Source organism: Botrytis porri (genome assembly GCF_014898465.1).
Source record: "Botrytis porri strain MUCL 3234 chromosome Unknown BPOR_002, whole genome shotgun sequence".
Classification (NCBI taxonomy): Eukaryota; Fungi; Ascomycota; class Leotiomycetes; order Helotiales; family Sclerotiniaceae; genus Botrytis; species Botrytis porri.
Genome location: NW_024066076.1, coordinates 1,332,119 through 1,349,527, shown reverse-complemented (window position 1 = coordinate 1,349,527; position 17,409 = coordinate 1,332,119). Strand labels below are relative to the sequence as shown.

The following is a 17,409-nucleotide window of genomic DNA, read 5'->3' as shown; positions in this document are numbered from 1 at the left end:
ATCGAGCCACTTATTAATGTTGAACGGAAAAGAAAAAGAGTACTATGATCACACAGACGGTGCATCGTGCATCGTATCGTATCGCATCGTAACGTAGAGTAAGCCAATTGATGAAACCAATCATTTCAGGATGCTTTTTTGGATCATTCAAAATTCTGCTGCAATGGGGACTGCATTTCAACGGCATTTCAACTACTAGGTACATTTCAACTGATACTGCACCCAACATATATTACCCGTAACAATACAATACAACAATATGTGACATGACATGATTATCCATCCAACCAACGAATTACAGTACAAAAAGAGACACATGTTTGATGAATGATCGTCGATACCTTCCATTGATGTTCCGAAAGTATCTCTTTGACACAGGGAAATTTTAGCAGGGGTGTAACCCAATTCACTCTATCTACGCGGCTGCAATCATCTGAGAATCACGAGTCAACTGACTGTACCTAGGTTTGCTGTCTTATGTGCTGCGGCCGATTAATTCCTACACAGCATATCTGCCGTGTTGACTGCGCATTCCAGACTTCAAACTGCAGGCTTCAGGCTTCAGACTCCAGACTCCAGAGGGGGTATGTTAAGAGATGACGTTGTAATGGCACAAGTACGGGTTAAAGGAAGAAAATACTTCTTCTTAGCTACTGTCCTGGCTACTGGTAAGTACGGATGGCTAAAGGAAGAGAAGACGCTCATATTTGGGGGAGCTCGAAAAACAAGCAAGACTCCCTACTCACTCTAGTAAGTAAGTAGTTACATACTCCGTACTGTAGGTACCTAGGTAGGCTCGTAGCAATGAGCGAGATTGTCTGATATCAAAAGGTTCTCATGGAGTTAGTACAGGTATATCATAGAATCCTCTGAACATACCATCTAGATGCTCCCTCCATACAAAGATTCAAGAAACTACTACAGATAGTGTTATTGTATAACACAATTCGAGATTTAACAGGTAAGTGTCAGATCTAATATATGAACAATCTACTCCGGCCTAAACTTCATTCATCTGAACCTAATCTGATTCTGATACAATTCAACAGACTGTTTGATATCTGTAATTTGAGTCTTACCTTCAAAAACAACACCTTATCATTGGACAGTGCTGAAAAGTTGCATCTCTCTTTTTTGACTGTAGTTTGTCTTCCTTTCTATCTCTATTTCCTTCTTTCTTTTTTTCTTTTGCCCAAAGGCTCTTGAGAAGCTTTCAATTTTTCTGAGCCCTATAATTCGTTTGTCTTAACCACATTACAGAGCCTGAAGACCTAAAAATTGCCGCTAATTCCTTTAGACCGCTAGACCAATAATCCCTTAGCAGCTCAGCTCAGTCTGATCACTTCCCCTTGTAAGCGATGGTAGCAGTCCCAGGAATGAGCAACGGAATTCTCACCACTTCATCTTCAATCCGTACCATTCAATCATCATACAATTGTTTCACTTCCTTGAAAAACTATACCATAACTCCGATTCTTTGGGGGGAGATAATTTTATAAAAACTTCTGTACAATCATTCATTTATATTGCTGTTGACCCGCAACGGAAAACTCGTCCAAGAAAAAAAAACCAGGTGGAAGAAGCTAAGGCTAATTTCAACCTTTGGCGCCGACCTTCCATTTCTACCTTTTAAGACTTTCCGTAATATCTGCCTCCTGTATATACTTCTTTTGCAGCCTCATCAACAAGCAGACCTATATTTTCAACAAACTAGATATTGATTAATATGTCTTCTCCATGGAAGAAGCAGCCAGAGGAGGTAGCGGGAGCGGTATTGAAAAGAGCTGAGTTGAGCAAGGTAGACACCTTCTTGTGCTATTCGAATCAAGTCCACTGCCCCCAACACTATACTAATATCAAGTTATCTAGATGGCTCGGAAACTGCAGAATCGATTGGCTCTCGCACAATTCAAAGCCGAAAGGGGTTGGGAAGATCTTACACTGGATACAATAGAACCAAGGATGGAAGAAGAACTACGAAGAAGACGTCCAACCTCAAGTGGAGATATGTTATCAGACTCATCCTCCAGCGTTGCGTCTGAGCTACCTTACTCGAACCGAAGAACCTTACTGAGTTCCCCTTTGAAAGCCACCGCCATATTTTCCGATCGAATTGTATCAAGTGGTAGCAGCACTGGGCCTAGGAAGAGGTCGTACCACACCACTTTCCAACAACCAAGCTCAACAACTGGATCTCGAAAAAGAGTTCGCTCTTCCCCCACACCAAGTAGATTATTACGTCAACCAAATAGCTCCTGGAAAAGTCACCGTCAACTAGCCCAATCATCTCCTCTCAAGCCACGCAAACCTCACTTCACCACCTCGGCAGGACCGGACCTCTCGTTCTACCGGGGATCTTCACATATGCCAGATGATCTTACCTCCCCCAACTTCGCAGCCCCATCTGACGATGAAGACAGCCACCTTCCTCTACATTCCTTTAATATCCGTCCTTCGTCTCCGCGAACCCCGTCTCCTATCAGGAACAGAGGCAATTCACAGCGTCGAATCAAAGAAGGTAACGGGAGATCAGCAGAAGAAGAAGCGGATCTTTTACTATATCTCAGTAGCCCCGCAAATCCAATCTCACGAACGAGCATGATGCAACCGCCATCTACACCACCGTCCAGGAAGCTTGATTTGCCATCATCTATGATGACTACTCCTAGTTATAGTGGTGGTCTTTCGATATTCGGTGCGCCGGCCACACCTTCACAAGGATTCGACTTCGCCGATTTTGTCAATATAACCCCGAGTCCCGCTCAAACGACTTGGACTCCAAGAGCTGCAAAGACTCCATTAACTGTTGCACGTAGGCGCTTGACTTTTGAGAACTTTCATCCACAAAATGCAAGCCCATCAAGGCGTGACAGTCCTGCTTCTAAGCATACGGGACTTGGCATGCAATTAGGTGGTGATCTTTTACCCTGATTTATGCTTATTTTACGTTTACGATTCACATTGATGTTCGACTTCTATTCTCACGATTATGTTACTTTGTATATGAATTTGACGGCTCTTATAATGTTCTTTCTGCATGCGGTACGAGCAGAAGCTTGGTGTTGTGGTGGGAAGCTAATATCCTGGAAGTAAATCCCTGGTAGGGACATGAAAGATTTGATAAGTTTGGTTAGTTCAATTGTATCCTATGCTATGGTGGTAAGAAAAAACATGATAGGAAGAGACGGCGAGATATAACCAGCGGGGTTGTGTGGCCTAGGAAGGGAAAGGAGTGGAGTGGAGAAGAAGGGAAGGAAAGCAATCCTTGAGAGCGCGTCTTTTTGTCTTTTGCTCACTACCTATCTAGATAGAATGGCGAATTTTCGTGACAAATACGCGATATGGGGATTTCAATAACCAATGAAGTTCAAGTTATCAGAAATCAATTGTTCTAGAATTTATGATTGGTGGATTGACAAAGTGGCTTACAAAATATGGGGCATGACAATGTGATAGGATCACATCTAGATTCTGTGCAAAGTACATTGTCGGTATTAGGTAGGTAGGTAGGTAGGTAGATAGGTAGATAGGTAGGTACGTAGGTACGTACTAGGCAGGTAGATACCTAGGTACCTCGGGTGGCTCGGGTGGGTGTGTTCCGTATGTGCCTAGTAGTATATACATATTTGTACATTTACAGTGAATACCTACTATTGTACGAGTATGGGCTTGCTTGAGTGCCCATTGGCTTCGGAAATTCATACTGGGAAAATGTCCCTTCTCGGTATTTCCCGTTGGCCGGCTTAATTTATTATACACATACGCCGCCAACTGTTGAGACTTGGACGCTATGTTGACTGACTTAAGTACTCGATCGCCTGTGTGATCATTAATCTGCTTCTTCCATCATCATTCACATTCCAGTGTTTGCCGCATCTTCTCAAGGATTGGAGCTGCACGTCGTACACCTTATTCGAAACTGTGCCTTTGCTACATATTGGAGACATGACTTCTATAAGTATTTGGGTAGCTTTCTCCCTCTTCTATTTCATTGCGAACAGGATATACAAATCACGCATATATTCTGCCAAACTGCGCAAATTCGGGTGTCAAGAACCAGTACCAAAAGACACTATCGGCCGTTGGCCTTTCGGTCTTGATATCATCAAGATAGCTCTGGAGGCCGATCGAGGAAAATTCTTCCCAACCCTCCTTCAAAGAAATGTCGAACAATATGGCATAACATTCAAGTATACGATCATGAGCACGTCGAGCCTTTTTACAGTAGATCCTCAGAATGTAAAAGCTATTTTAGCAACACAATTTGACGATTTTGATCTAGGGCCAATGCGGATAGGGGCTTTCTGGCCTATGCTTGGGAAAGGCATATTTACGCTAGATGGCCATGAATGGAAGGTAACGAGGGATTTGATGAGACCTCAGTTCAATCGGGATCAAATGAGTGATTTCGAGGTGGAGGAGAAGCATGTTCAGAATCTGATGAAAGCTATAGATACCAGACTTCAGGGTGACTGGACCGAAGAGATAGATTTACAGGTTCTTTTCTTCCGATTGACCATGGACTCTGCCACGGAAATTCTTCTTGGACAGTAAGTAGGATATTTCCCACACTCACTTTGCACTCTCCCCCAAAGATCTCGGGGGTGGGGTGCAAGAATACTTGATGATGTACAATAATAACTAAGCTAACAATGGTTTTAGGTCTGCTGATACCCAGCTTCTCGGTCTGCCAGAAAATCAAACAAAAGCCCAGGGTACCAGGATAGATATTGCGGCTGAGTTTGACAACGCTCTGTCTTGGCTTTCTACTCGTGGCCGTTTTGCTGATAAATACTGGCTGGTCACCAGCAAAGACTTCAGGAATTCTTGCAACAAATGCAACGAATATGTCGATCATTTTGTTCAACTTGCTCTTAACAGAAACTCACTGGCCAAAGATCAAGACAAATATGATTCAACCCCCACCAAGAATCGGTACATTTACCTGGATGCCCTTGCGAAGGAAATACAAGATCCGATTGAGCTTCGTTCTCAGTGCTTACATTTGATGCTAGCAGGTAGAGACACAACGGCATCACTACTAGGATGGCTGTTCCTTTTATTCGCCCAAAATCCCAATCATTTCCAAAAGCTGCGCAATATCGTCATCGAAAACTTTGGAACATACGAAGATCCTTTGGAAATAAACTTCTTGGACCTCAAAAATTGCCGATATCTCCAACATTGTTTGAATGAAGCTTTGCGACTTTATCCACTTGTACCTTTTAACGTCAGACAGGCAAACAAGGACACGACCCTACCACATGGTGGTGGAAAGGATGGAAAATCGAAAGTCTTTATTCCAAAAGGGTCAATAGTCGAATACAGTGTTTTCGTCATGCATCGCAGAAAGGATATTTGGGGTGATGACGCTGAGGAGTTTCGACCTGAGAGATGGGAAGGAAAGAAAGTGGGATGGGAGTTTTTACCTGTAAGTTTTGGTTCAGCTCTTTTCTCGTCCGAGGCTTATTACTGACTTTGAAAAGTTTAATGGCGGTGCAAGGATTTGTATCGGGCAGCAATTCGCCTTGAACGAAGCTGGTTACGTTACTGTAAGACTTCTTCAGAGGTTTGATATGATTCGAGATATGGCAACGGACCCAGTTGTGAAACATGAACTCAAACTCACAAATTCCTCCGCCAACGGTGTTAAAGTCAAGTTACATGCTTCCACTGCATGAAAGCAGATGTGTCCAGTACCATGTGCCATACGTTTTATTTCTCATTCTCTTCAAATGGTCTAGGAAAATCGGCAATTTTACATAACTTGGTGATAGGAGACTAGAAAGTAACGGTCGTATTGGATTGGCATTGGTACACGAGTTCAAATGGCAGGTGAAAAGCAGCAGCTTAGTGGTCATACATCTCGTGTAGTAGCTAGCCTTGTTCATTAATTTAACTCCAATTCAAATACTCACTCATGCTAAATCCAACTTTTCAAGAACAACCTTAATCTCTTCAGCGACGAGATCTGGATCATCAATTTGTATAAAGTGGCCACAGCCACTGGCAATCTTCACCCCCTCACATCGATCTTCATCTGTGATACTCACTAGACCGGCATTATATTTGGCCCAATATCTTCACATCGATGATTAGTTAAACATTCCCGCTAAGAGCATTGCAACAGAACACACTTACGGATTCGTAAACCTCATACTTATGCTCTTGGGTGTTCCCATCCTTTCTAAACTCACATCCGCAAACGTAACCGGATCGTGCCCTACAACTGTAAGCCACGGACCCTTTCCATCCGTACCAATAAGTTTAGGGTTATCGGCATAGGGGATTAATTTTGGACCAGGTCGTCGATCCATGGATTCAGAGTTTGGGACGGATAAATCAAATACATTCGTCAATCGTGATCGTGCTTCAATGTATTGGGGAAGTGAGCAGTCTGGTGCGAGTACGGTAGAGGGGCCGAAGGTGGGGGATAAAGGATCCGGGAGGAAATCGCTGTAATTTACATTGGCGATGTTGGAGTCAAGTGCGACAAGCGCGGCGCAAATGAATGGATGGGATTGTACATAGAGACGGGTTATGGGGACCTGGCGGGAACGTTATTTTGAGGTCATCTAATTGAAGAAACAAGACAGAGCTCATTGATTGTCGTAGACAGGCGAGAAAAATGTCACAAAGCACTCACTCCAATTGAGGCAGCCACGAATATTACACTCAGTCTCCCATTTTCGACATCGATTCTCTCAAGCCCAAGTTTCGTACTAGCGATAACTAGAATAATTTCGTGAAGAACATTTGCAGCGTCCATGAAATCATGTCCATAACCATTTCCATCATCTAGAGGATCTCTTGCAGTAGTCAACCCCTGTCCATAACGGTCAAATGTCAAGAGTGGTGGGGGTTTCTTGACATGAGATCGAAGAACTGATATACATGACTCCCACGAGGAAGCTGGAAGACCGAGTCCATTTACAAAGACAATAAGTGTGTGGTGTAGCGGGACATTCGATTCTGAGAGGGTTGAAGAAGATGCATGTGGAAAGAAGGTGTAAGATATCGGAGCATGTGGCGTTGAGGGAATAGTAAGGAAAGATGGACGTGGGTCGATCGTAGAAGTATTAGAGGATTGTTCCATTTCGGGAATTATGGAAGTTGACTAATTCATCTTATCTAAACCCTTTCGACATTCATGAAGTGGATCAATGATATATATATATATATTCAGCCTTATGGTAAGGCGGGGACAAAAACAAGGGGCCGCTCGGGCCGCTGCTTTCAGATTGATCTACTTATCTTATCTCAATTAGTAAGCGAACTGTGTATCCATGTAACCTTCCGAGCACACCAACCAATCTTTGTGCTTCGGTAAGACAATAACTACATATCATCCCGACGCAGATCACGATTTGAGAATGGCATCTCCAGCTGTCCCGCTGAAGCGAAACTATAATCACAAATCACACTCTTCTGAAGATTTGAAAACCAAACGTATCTGCACAGCCGCAAGTATAGCTGCTATAAAGATATCACAACGGGCACCTACAATCGAACATGTTCTCACCATCTCCGAAGATGCTGTCTGGTCGCTCCGCAAATCCGACCTCCGTACCCAATTTCTTACTCTGCAACAATACACTCAATCACTTTCCAATGCAGTGCCAAAAGTCGACTCTGGTGCGAAAATTCATGATGATTCGAATAAGATCCCTTCATCCAAAATCCTCCCGCCACTCCTACGTATGCCAGTCGAAATCCGCCAACTAATCTATCGTCATTTACTGACACCTCCCTCCAATGACCCCCGCCTTGGCCCGCATCCTCGCCAACTCCAATCCCACATTTATCTTTCTCGCGCTTTCGAAGTCGCCGTTCTACATCTCAACCGCCAAATATATCACGAAGCGCTCCCAATATTTTACGGCGACTCCCTTCAAACCATCTCTGTAACCGTCGACTACAATCTCTGGACACACAAAACGCAACGCTCCGATTTAGTTCTATCCTCATTCCTCACCTCGTCCATTCGGAATTTATCCCTCTCCATCCAGCTCGGTAGCGAGAAACGAAAACAGAGACCCGATGACTTCGAAGCCGAGGCGAGACTAATAGAAGTAACGAAAGGAATTAAGAAATTGAGAAAATGGTTAGCAGGAGCTGACATCCAAATTTTGAGGATTGGGTGGCAAGAGCCCCCGCAGACCTACACATTGGAACAGAAAAAAGAGATCTTGAATGGACTGAGAGCTTTGAGGGCAGTAAAAGTGGAGGCCGGAGATATAAATTGGGGACTAGATTGGAACAAGGGAAAAAAATTTAGGTTTGACGTTGACTATTTAAAAGAATTGGAAAGAGAGCGATCCTGACAGTGGTATTTTAGGCTTTATACACGTGAGAATTTCCATGTAAGACCAAAGTCGGGATACTGGAGCTTCAACTCATTAAGCTGGTCTATCTATTGCTATTCATGACAATACAATATTTCCCCATTAAATACAATTTACCCTAACGCCACGCTATGCATCATCAAGTCCACCCCATTTTAATATTGAAGCAACTTCTGCCCACTCTTTCCGTCCGCTTTTTGTGTTGAGAAGGAGCAGAATTGATCCTTAATGGCCACTACTTCATAAGTACCTTCCTGCGAAGACTGTATCGTCTTGCTGTGTTCATATGAAATCTCATGTCTGGTCTCCAGCACATGAGACTTCTGGCCCTTCTTCGCGTTCGTACTTCTTGTGTACGTAAACTCAAAAGGCGGTACGCCCCAGAATTCGAATAGCAGTTCAGCTTGTCCGCCCTCGTGAATATCAACTTCCACCTGCCTTCCTTTACTGATCTTGACGCTGGGCATTTGGTGGATAATCTTTGTGATTTCAGTCTTTGCTTTGCATTCGCTGGCCTTATCCGATATAGCAGTTATTGTGAAATTGCCTGGCTTCTCGGCAATACGTCTGAAACTGGTATTTGGTGATTTTGCTTTCCTTTGCACGTTCTCAAAAGTATAGTAAATTTCAAATGGCGCTGTACCCGATAATGTGTACCCAATTCGTTCTCCCACACAGTAATCTGTACGGGACTCCAAAGGATGAATCGTGGGAACGTCGTAAACTTGCACTTGTACATGAGGAGCACCATGTTCTGTTTTTTGCTGACACCCTCTGGAGTCGCGAATCTTTCGTACACTGACTTGATGGATGCCTAGCGACAACACTCGGTGAGGTATCCGGAAATCATAATGGTTGGAGTCAATGTTGGCAATCTTGACAGTTTCTGGTCTTGCACTACTCTGATGTTTAATGTCGATCTCAAGGTAGAAGGGGGGAATGCCCTCGAGTTTAATAGGAATAACCTCATCTCCGGCGAGCTCTTCCTTGCAATACTTATATGACTGTCCTGGTTTAATAAAATTTGCAGCTGGCTTCCTGTTGACCTTTTGCTCAATGATGAGCGGCGAAAACTTCTTCGAGTCATGGTCATAAAGGTTATCGGAAAGCTCCGAGAATTTATATTCATAAATACCAGGCTTGATTGTGTCCATAGAAACAGTTGAAAGTCCAAGACCTGCGTCAAATTCTTTATTGCTGATAGATGCCGAGCCATGTTCTGGCTTGTGACGAATCTCATATTTAACGTGGTAAGGGGGTGAACCTGTGAATTGTTAGCCGAGTCAGATATAACCCTGAGCGAGTAGCTTGACTTACCAATAAGATTGACCTCGACTGCATCTATATCACCTTCGCATACTTCATGCTTAACGTATTTCCCACCATCCAGCACAAGAGCCGAATTATCAGCAACTTTTATTTTCGGTCTTGGAAGCCAATCAACCTCAAATAAGGATGCCTTGGGATCGACTGTCCCGGGACACTGATTATCGTTTACATCAAGTAATTCGTATGTACCACGAGCATCCACCTTAACCGCATCATTGGTTGACATAGCAGTCTTCTCCAAAATCTTACCAGAATCATCATTGACATTTCGGTATTTGATGCTCCATGGAGGCTGACCAGTCAAGCGAAGAGGTAGCGGGATGTTTGTGCCCTCGATGGTCATAATCTTATGCTTGCCATCCAGGTGACCAAAAGCAACTCGAGGTCTTTGGTGCCTCACCATGAATTTGACCTCGCCGTTAAGAAATATCTTACAGCCTGTCTTGTCCTGAACGCTTGCAAGAGCGAGAGAATATTCTCCACCGGTGACCAAAGGATCTGTCTTAATCTTATAGATGTCACTTTCGATTCCAGTAACCTTTTGCTTTCGACGTCTTCCGTCATGAACAATCTCGTATTCCAAGGTAAAAGGTGGTTCGCCGGAAAGTTCAACATTCATCTCCACAGGCTCTTCGATGCATGCGTCAATATCACCTGCAGGCCGTCTAAGATAGGCTGAAGCCGGTGGCTTCACATCCTGTTCCAGAACTAAGTCATTGCTGTTCAATTTGTGGTTCTTGTAAACAGCATCATCCACGGAGGTAAACTGATATTTAAAATGCCCCGCATCGCGAGGCTTGAGCTCCAGTTGGTGACGTAATCCAGATACTTTCACTGATTCATGCTTGAGACCACTCTTTGTAATTATGTTGTACCTTACAACGAATGGTGGAGTGCCTATTAGATCAAGATCAACAAGTAAGCCAATAGAATTGCCAGCACACTTGTCGTTGATATTCTCGGCGCTTATAGACAGCTGCGGCTCGGGTGGATTCAGCAGTAAGCAAGAAGCAGGCTCCCTGACTTCACCTTCACAGAATTTGCTCTTAACACCCACCAGGGTATAAAGACCTGGTTCGCGAATATTTGGCGATTGGTGGGCATTGCGGGCAGAGTATTCCTCGAAAATCACCTCGCTGCCATGATCGCCCGCGGCGGTCAGGGTGTCAAGGGGAGAGAACTTGTATGTCAGAGTGTGAGAAGTGTCGTCTGGTGTTCGACCAGGTGATGCATATTTTACTGGAAGTTGTGTGGATTGGCCGATAGCAACCATAAGTGGACTCCGAGAATCACAGCCTGTGAGCCTTGCAAGAGGCCTCTCATGGACTGTAAGACTCTGTTCCATGTGTGTGTTCTTGGGATAGATGAGCTCTCCATCTTCACCAATGAGCGTGAAATTTGCGACATTTCCAGTAGCGTCGTGAATCTCATTGATTGAGTATAACCACAAACCGCTGGGGGTCATAGATTCATTCAATGGAATGACAACTTTTCTGGCTTGTCCCCATGAAACATCCTGATTTCCTAGGGTAAGCAATGTGCTGGGCCTAGTTGAACCCAGGAGCGGCGAGACGAAGTTCTCCGGTTGATTACTCTGGAAGTGGAAACTGCGATCTTTGTCGTTGATGGTACGTCCGTACACAATCTTCAACGGAGCTGTTCCCTCAAGCTCGATAGAGAGGTCGGAAAGATCTCCCAGACACTTGTCCGAGCTTGTGGACCTGATGATGGCTTTAGGGCACTTTACAACAAGCGTATCGGACATTCTCCGCTGTACTTCGAGCTTCGACTGATCTATAATCTTGTGAAGCCTGTATAATCCCGGTTTTTTCACAATGTAGTCAAGCGTATAAACGTTTGGCTCATCCTCCATCTTTCGAAAGTTCTTCATGTCTCTTTTCTTCAACTCTATCGTTTCGTTTGCATTTGTATCGAAGTCGAAGCGTAATAGTTCAATGTGTACAGGTTTGGTCTGGTTGAAATACATCGGAAGCTTGACAGAAAGGCGACTACTGTCTAAACAGAATGGAAGACCATCCGGATTCAATGTCGCAGATCTGTTATATATTAGTATGATATGGCAAGTTATAAAGTATATGGGTCTGGTCAAGACGTACCCCTCTGGCAATATATTGATAATTTGCCTACCCATAATCAAAGATGAGTTGTGTAAAATGGTGGCCGGCCGAACACTGTTCTCTGAAATGGCGAGTTCGCTGTCGAAAAAGGTCTTCGTAAGAAGTAGAACCCATCCTTGGAGTGGAAGCTTTGCAAATTAGCTTTATCATCACCAAAACAGAATCAGGGACTACTTACGCCAATTCTAAACATCAGCACGAAATCAAAGATAGCATGCAGCCCAAAAGCTACATGAGATGTCCATTGTGACCACTCCAACCACGGTATTCGTAGTTTTGGCACCCAGTATAAAAACAGTGCGTCCAGCATTACCCATTTCATGAATAATGGGAAAGACTCTGATTCATCCTCTACCAACTGCCACCAATCATATAAACGCCATACAAGTAGCAAGCCATATAATCCCGTAACATACATGCGCTGGCTAGGAGCATCAATGAGCTCTACCGGTATCAACGGCGCATCGGATTCTATCGCAGCAGGCGAAGCCGTTGGAAGATCCCGCAATGGGGATGTTACTCGTCCCGTCGGATTCCTTTGGCCACTGCCAGGAGTAGGCGGAAAGCCAGAACGCATTCTAGGAGTCCCATTCATTGTAAAGAAGCTTTATACTCATTGCATTCTTTCTATCCTGACGAAAGTCGTTGAAGGCCAAAATTGAGAGGAGAGGGGTTGTTCGTTGAAATCGTGTCAAACAATAAGCTGTATTGAGTGGGCAAGCTATTCGTAAAAGTTAATAAGAGGAGAAAAGGAGGATGAAGAGGAAGATGAAGTCGAAAGAGCTAGATTATTGTGGGATTTTGTGTAAAAGAAGAGATACCGTACATTCGAAAGGTCAAAATCCCAAGGTTCCTCTCAAAGCACAGAATTTGCCCAAGTCGCGAGTGAAGTTCCTTGTGGGACGCGCTTTTTGAATTTTGTGAATTTTTGTTGTTTCCAGCGCCAGCATTTCTAGAGCTTTGACCACTTTCATGGTAAATTGACATCAGGTAGATCTGATAATATATTATGATGTTGATTTGGGTAGAATTTGAATATGATGATAAAGCTACCAATTCAACATGAGAATGATTTATTGATTTAATGTGAAACTTCGAAAAGAGTAGGTAGGTAGCTACCAATAACTGTCTAGCTCTAGGCATTTCTCTAGTCTACGATTTACCTAGTATTTTGTCCATGATGTCCATCCATACGGTTCTAGTATCCTCCTCCAAGCCCATGCCAGCTTAGGTGTAGATGTACATGTTTCCTCTTGTAGTATCCAGAACGTCCATTCTGTCTCTTTCAATATTGTTGGAATAGCAAAGGAACCTAAAGTCAATTGATCCGAGCAAGTAACAATTAACAATTCACACATGCGAAAACCAAAGGATTCAAAAGGCTTCTCTGTATAAAATCTAGCATTGATAACCAAAAACAGAAATCCTTTCTTTCCTGACTACCTGCTTGTTTCTCTGATAATTTACATCTATTTGCTTGCCCCAATCAAGTGCTACCCAGGTCATGACACATAACACAAAGTAATCTATCTACCTTACATTTATCAACCTACCTAGGTACCTTTCTCCAGCCACCTGGTACTTGTACATCACTAGGTACTGATCATCTTGGGCCCCATAATCTGGTATCCCGATACTTGCAACCCACACCTTCCTCCCTTCAATTTCTGCATTGCACAAATTCAACACTTCACTCTGAAGCTCAAACACTCACTTTACCGTCTCAAGGTTCCGCAATTAGAGCCAGCAAATGATGAATGGCTCTCCAGTGTCAGAGGACCGTTCAATACAATCTACAGCTTCTGATGTTGGCCCAAGAAGACGCTCCTCGAGGAATCAAAAGAGGTCTAAGTCTTCAAGTGGAGACTATACGGATAGATGTGGGAATGACATGGGAACACAAAAGATACAAAGTGAATCAATGGGTGTTGCGACAAGTCGCCTCAGACGTTCTGGCCAAAATATCAAGAGATCAAAGTCTGAGATCCTCGAAGATGCATTGAAGCCCTTAACGGATGACGAACGCAAGTCTTGGAAGGGATGGTGTGAGCTAGAGAGCGATCCAGTAAGTTGCTTTTCGGGGTGGTAGGGTTTTTTGAGTTGACACATGTTATTTGCTAGGCACTTTTTAACTACATATTACGAGAGTATGGTGTCAAGGATGTCAAAATCCAGGAGGTTCTTGGCCTGGAGGACGAAATGTTACAGTATCTACGGTATAAAAATTTCCGCTTCCACCAATACTTGAGACCCAAATTGACATTGTCCAAGGAAACCAGTGTATGGATTAGTCTTCCTATTTAAATACGTAGAGGATGACTCGGAGGATGAAGAGACACCTCTAAAATGTCCGAACCACGTTTGGTTTGCCAATCAAGTTAGGCAAATCCAGGACCTTGATGAGAAATTGACTAATAGAATGTAGACTACACATAACGCCTGTGCTACTGTTGCCCTTCTGAACATTGTTATGAACGTCCCGAATCTTGATCTAGGGGACGGTATTCGCGGTTTCAAGGAAGACACTCAATTCCTGAAACCAGCATACCGAGGTCAGAAACTCAGTCAGAACGAGTGTATCCGAAACATTCATAATTCATTTGCTCGGAGAATGGATATTTTGAATGCAGATTTAGCTCTTTCGAATGAGGTTTCAGCTTGGAAGAAAAAGAGAAAAACGAAGAAGAAATCTGGGAGAAGCGAGTCTAGGTCAGACGTAGAGTCAGGTTTTCATTTTGTTGCATTCGTACCAGTAGAGGGCACTGTGTGGAGACTTGATGGCTTGCAACGTCAACCAGTCAGTTTAGGTAGGTGAAAACGACAATCGGTTGAATAATACTGACAATTTGAAGGGTCGTGTAATGATGACTGGATTTCCGTTGCTCGTGCCAGTATCCATGAGCAGATTCTCAAATACGGCGATGATCTGCAGTTCAACCTTTTGTCTTTGTGTAGAAGTCCTCTTCGGATAATTCCACGAGAGCTCGCTCAGAATATCCACGCCATAGAGCGTGTTGAAGCTTTGCTGGCACAACAGATGTCTGATTGGAACGACTTCAATCAGGTTGATGATTCCGAACTAATAAGAGGGCCCTCGGAGGAATTTAGTGTGACAGACAAACTACTTCACGATACAGCACTTCCCGAGAGCATATGCGATATATTCGAGCGAGAGAGTACTAATGCGAGCGCTCTTCTTCGCTTACAGCAGCAGTGGGTTTCCGACCAAAAGGCACTACGTATCGCTTATAGAGAAGAATTGGCATTGATCAACGACGAGAATGAGCAGGCAGCGAGACGGAAGAAAGACCATACGCCAATGGTCTATCGTACATTAAAGAGCCTAGCTGATAAGGGAATCCTAAAAGAGATCATAGACGAAGTTCAAGCGGTATAAAGTGAGCATTGAAACCTGTTGGTTGTTCACTCTAACAAAAAACTCAATTGTAGTAATATATGTACATACCAACCCTAGTCATCAGGATATTCGTTCCTAAAATTCGCAATGAACTGACACTTTTCCTGATCATATCGCTTGAAGTATTGTCCCGCCACTATCATCAACGATGTCAAATCCGGCTGAGTGACGATCTCTATGTTGTCCTCGGCCACATAACGTAAGCTAGCATCTTCTACGCTGTTGAATTTGTAAGCGCTTCCACCCTTCACGGCACATCCTAGGGTTACTTACAGTACATGATAAAAGCTTTGGTTCCTACCTCCTGGGTAAGAATCGATCTGGTGTTGAGCTATCCAGTTGGAGCCCATGTGACATCCAACATCCCAGCCAATTATCGCTCCTGTATAACCGTATCTCTGGTGGCGAAATACTTGCCCAATCCTGAATTTTACCCGATCCGTTCCCTTAGATTTGTTGCGAGTCCGTACTTGCCTCGGAGTCGAGTCTACCGTGCGTATTACTCTCAGTTCCTCGACTAGTTCGGAGTACTCGTTACTTGAACTATTGTATGATGGAAGGATATATTTTTCGATAAGGCCAACGTCTTCCGGGAAGGATTTCTCGAATTTAGCCATCAGCATAGGTACTAATTGATGCTGATTATGACCAGGAGGCATTGGGGTCGGATTTAAAAGAAAGCTTGCCCAGGTGACTGAGTATATTGCATGATCCATTTCCAATAATGGCACACTTTGTAATCTAGTAGTCACGAGGGATGGGTCTTGTGCGGGACGGCTTCGTATATAGGGGAACTCTCGAATGGTTGTAACTATATTTCTAGTCGTGCGGAGCACAATATTGTTGATGGCAGAAGAATCCGCGACGAATTCGGAGAATGTTACTCCTCGGACACCCCAAGCCGTCCACAATCGCTGAAGATTTTCCATAGGGATTTCTGATGCTGATCGGAATGGATCTAAATACATGGGTTCCACGGCGCTGTCCTTCTGTTTAAGCGGCTTGTCATCGAGGTCTATAGAGGGCTTTGGGAGGATCATAGCATATACATGACTCGGCATACCACAGACCCTAGCATCAAGTCCAGTCCTTCGAGCTACCGCACAAAATATTGCGACAGAGACTAGAGGCAACGAAGAATGCTCTGGCTCCTGCAGTGCTAGACTAATATAGTTATTTTGTAAATTGCGATAGTTGAGTTCATTGTTGAGACCCAAAAGATTGCGGTCGCGCAGAAACGTAACAACTGCGAGGGCTTGTTGTCGGGTAGACATATAATCGAATTTTGGGTAGTCAGATCGAACACGAGTGGCAAGGTCGTCGAGAATATCGGAAACCTATGCCAATTTGTTAGCTAAAATTCACACACACAGCAATATGGAAGGAAATGCATGCCTCCTGAAAATCCCCGATGTTGTCATGTAGAACAAACATATCGTAAGCTCCCAGTGCTGCTTCCAGGGATACCTCCTCGCCCCTAGCAAGCTTCGACCATACTGCGAGAGCTTTTGAGCGATGAATAAAGTCAAGCACTGCACAAGCATAGTACCTATATATGTAAACATTAGAAAAGAAACCATCTGGGAGTCGAATAGCTTACTTTCTAGCAAGATAATCATCGCCACGCATGCGACTGTGTCGCAATAGCGCATCTTTTGCATCATATCCAAAACGTCCAATTTCTTCAAAGTTCACAATACGATTAGCTCGACTCTCAAGAAGACCATTCAAAGCGTTTGTCGTTCTTGTATCTACGTTTTCTCGATGGATATATAAGCCTTTCCAATTCACATCTCCTACAATACCTGCAAACTTTTGAAGGACGGCATGTTTCGCGTCCCAGTACTTGAAGTGTACGCGACAGTGGTAACGCCAAAGTAATGGCTCATTCCCCAGGCGATTGAATCGCTTTGAAACAAGTTGGATATTCGAGAGAGTATCGTGCGGAGAACTGAAGTAGAGTATTTGTTGCACAATCTCATCGGGAAGAATGTCAAAAGTAAAACCTCGGCTTGCAGAATCGTTGGGAGTCATCGCAAAGAATGAAATGCCAATTTGGCAGTCGTAGTTGTGCTCTGGAATTCACCTCTCGAATCTGATTGATGCGTCACTTCAAATTAGATGAATTGATTATGTTTTTGAAGTCGAGAGTTGTGCAACTGGAGAATGCTTCGGACTG

General features: G+C 43.8%; 7 protein-coding genes across 7 annotated transcripts; 4 read left to right on the top strand and 3 right to left on the bottom strand.

Annotated features, from left to right (window-relative positions):
• Nucleotides 1–1,726: 1,726 nt before the first annotated feature.
• Nucleotides 1,727–2,931, top strand: EAF01_001415 (uncharacterized protein; the record flags this gene model as incomplete). The annotated part of the gene is made up of 2 exons (XM_038909665.1): nucleotides 1,727–1,798; nucleotides 1,870–2,931. The coding sequence occupies 2 exons, from the start codon at nucleotides 1,727–1,729 to the stop codon at nucleotides 2,929–2,931; spliced, it is 1,134 nt and encodes a 377-aa protein (XP_038774477.1).
• Nucleotides 2,932–3,945: 1,014 nt separating this feature from the next.
• Nucleotides 3,946–5,681, top strand: EAF01_001414 (uncharacterized protein; the record flags this gene model as incomplete). The annotated part of the gene is made up of 3 exons (XM_038909664.1): nucleotides 3,946–4,550; nucleotides 4,663–5,431; nucleotides 5,487–5,681. 3 exons carry the CDS (start codon nucleotides 3,946–3,948, stop codon nucleotides 5,679–5,681), a joined length of 1,569 nt encoding a protein of 522 aa, XP_038774476.1.
• Nucleotides 5,682–5,918: 237 nt separating this feature from the next.
• EAF01_001413 (uncharacterized protein) lies at nucleotides 5,919–7,096 on the bottom strand (the record flags this gene model as incomplete). The annotated part of the gene is made up of 3 exons (XM_038909663.1): nucleotides 5,919–6,081; nucleotides 6,142–6,548; nucleotides 6,647–7,096. 3 exons carry the CDS (start codon nucleotides 7,094–7,096, stop codon nucleotides 5,919–5,921), a joined length of 1,020 nt encoding a protein of 339 aa, XP_038774475.1.
• Nucleotides 7,097–7,373: 277 nt separating this feature from the next.
• EAF01_001412 (uncharacterized protein) lies at nucleotides 7,374–8,324 on the top strand (the record flags this gene model as incomplete). The annotated part of the gene is made up of 1 exon (XM_038909662.1): nucleotides 7,374–8,324. The coding sequence occupies one exon, from the start codon at nucleotides 7,374–7,376 to the stop codon at nucleotides 8,322–8,324; it is 951 nt and encodes a 316-aa protein (XP_038774474.1).
• Nucleotides 8,325–8,500: 176 nt separating this feature from the next.
• Nucleotides 8,501–12,407, bottom strand: EAF01_001411 (uncharacterized protein; the record flags this gene model as incomplete). The annotated part of the gene is made up of 4 exons (XM_038909661.1): nucleotides 8,501–9,609; nucleotides 9,663–11,731; nucleotides 11,792–11,940; nucleotides 11,991–12,407. The coding sequence occupies 4 exons, from the start codon at nucleotides 12,405–12,407 to the stop codon at nucleotides 8,501–8,503; spliced, it is 3,744 nt and encodes a 1,247-aa protein (XP_038774473.1).
• A 1,158-nt stretch (nucleotides 12,408–13,565) lies between these two features.
• Nucleotides 13,566–15,209, top strand: EAF01_001410 (uncharacterized protein; the record flags this gene model as incomplete). Its single annotated transcript, XM_038909660.1, has 5 exons — nucleotides 13,566–13,877; nucleotides 13,934–14,028; nucleotides 14,084–14,189; nucleotides 14,238–14,619; nucleotides 14,665–15,209. 5 exons carry the CDS (start codon nucleotides 13,566–13,568, stop codon nucleotides 15,207–15,209), a joined length of 1,440 nt encoding a protein of 479 aa, XP_038774472.1.
• A 74-nt stretch (nucleotides 15,210–15,283) lies between these two features.
• Nucleotides 15,284–17,264, bottom strand: EAF01_001409 (uncharacterized protein; the record flags this gene model as incomplete). The annotated part of the gene is made up of 4 exons (XM_038909659.1): nucleotides 15,284–15,449; nucleotides 15,504–16,567; nucleotides 16,626–16,779; nucleotides 16,831–17,264. The coding sequence occupies 4 exons, from the start codon at nucleotides 17,262–17,264 to the stop codon at nucleotides 15,284–15,286; spliced, it is 1,818 nt and encodes a 605-aa protein (XP_038774471.1).
• Between the last annotated feature and the right edge of the window lie 145 nt (nucleotides 17,265–17,409).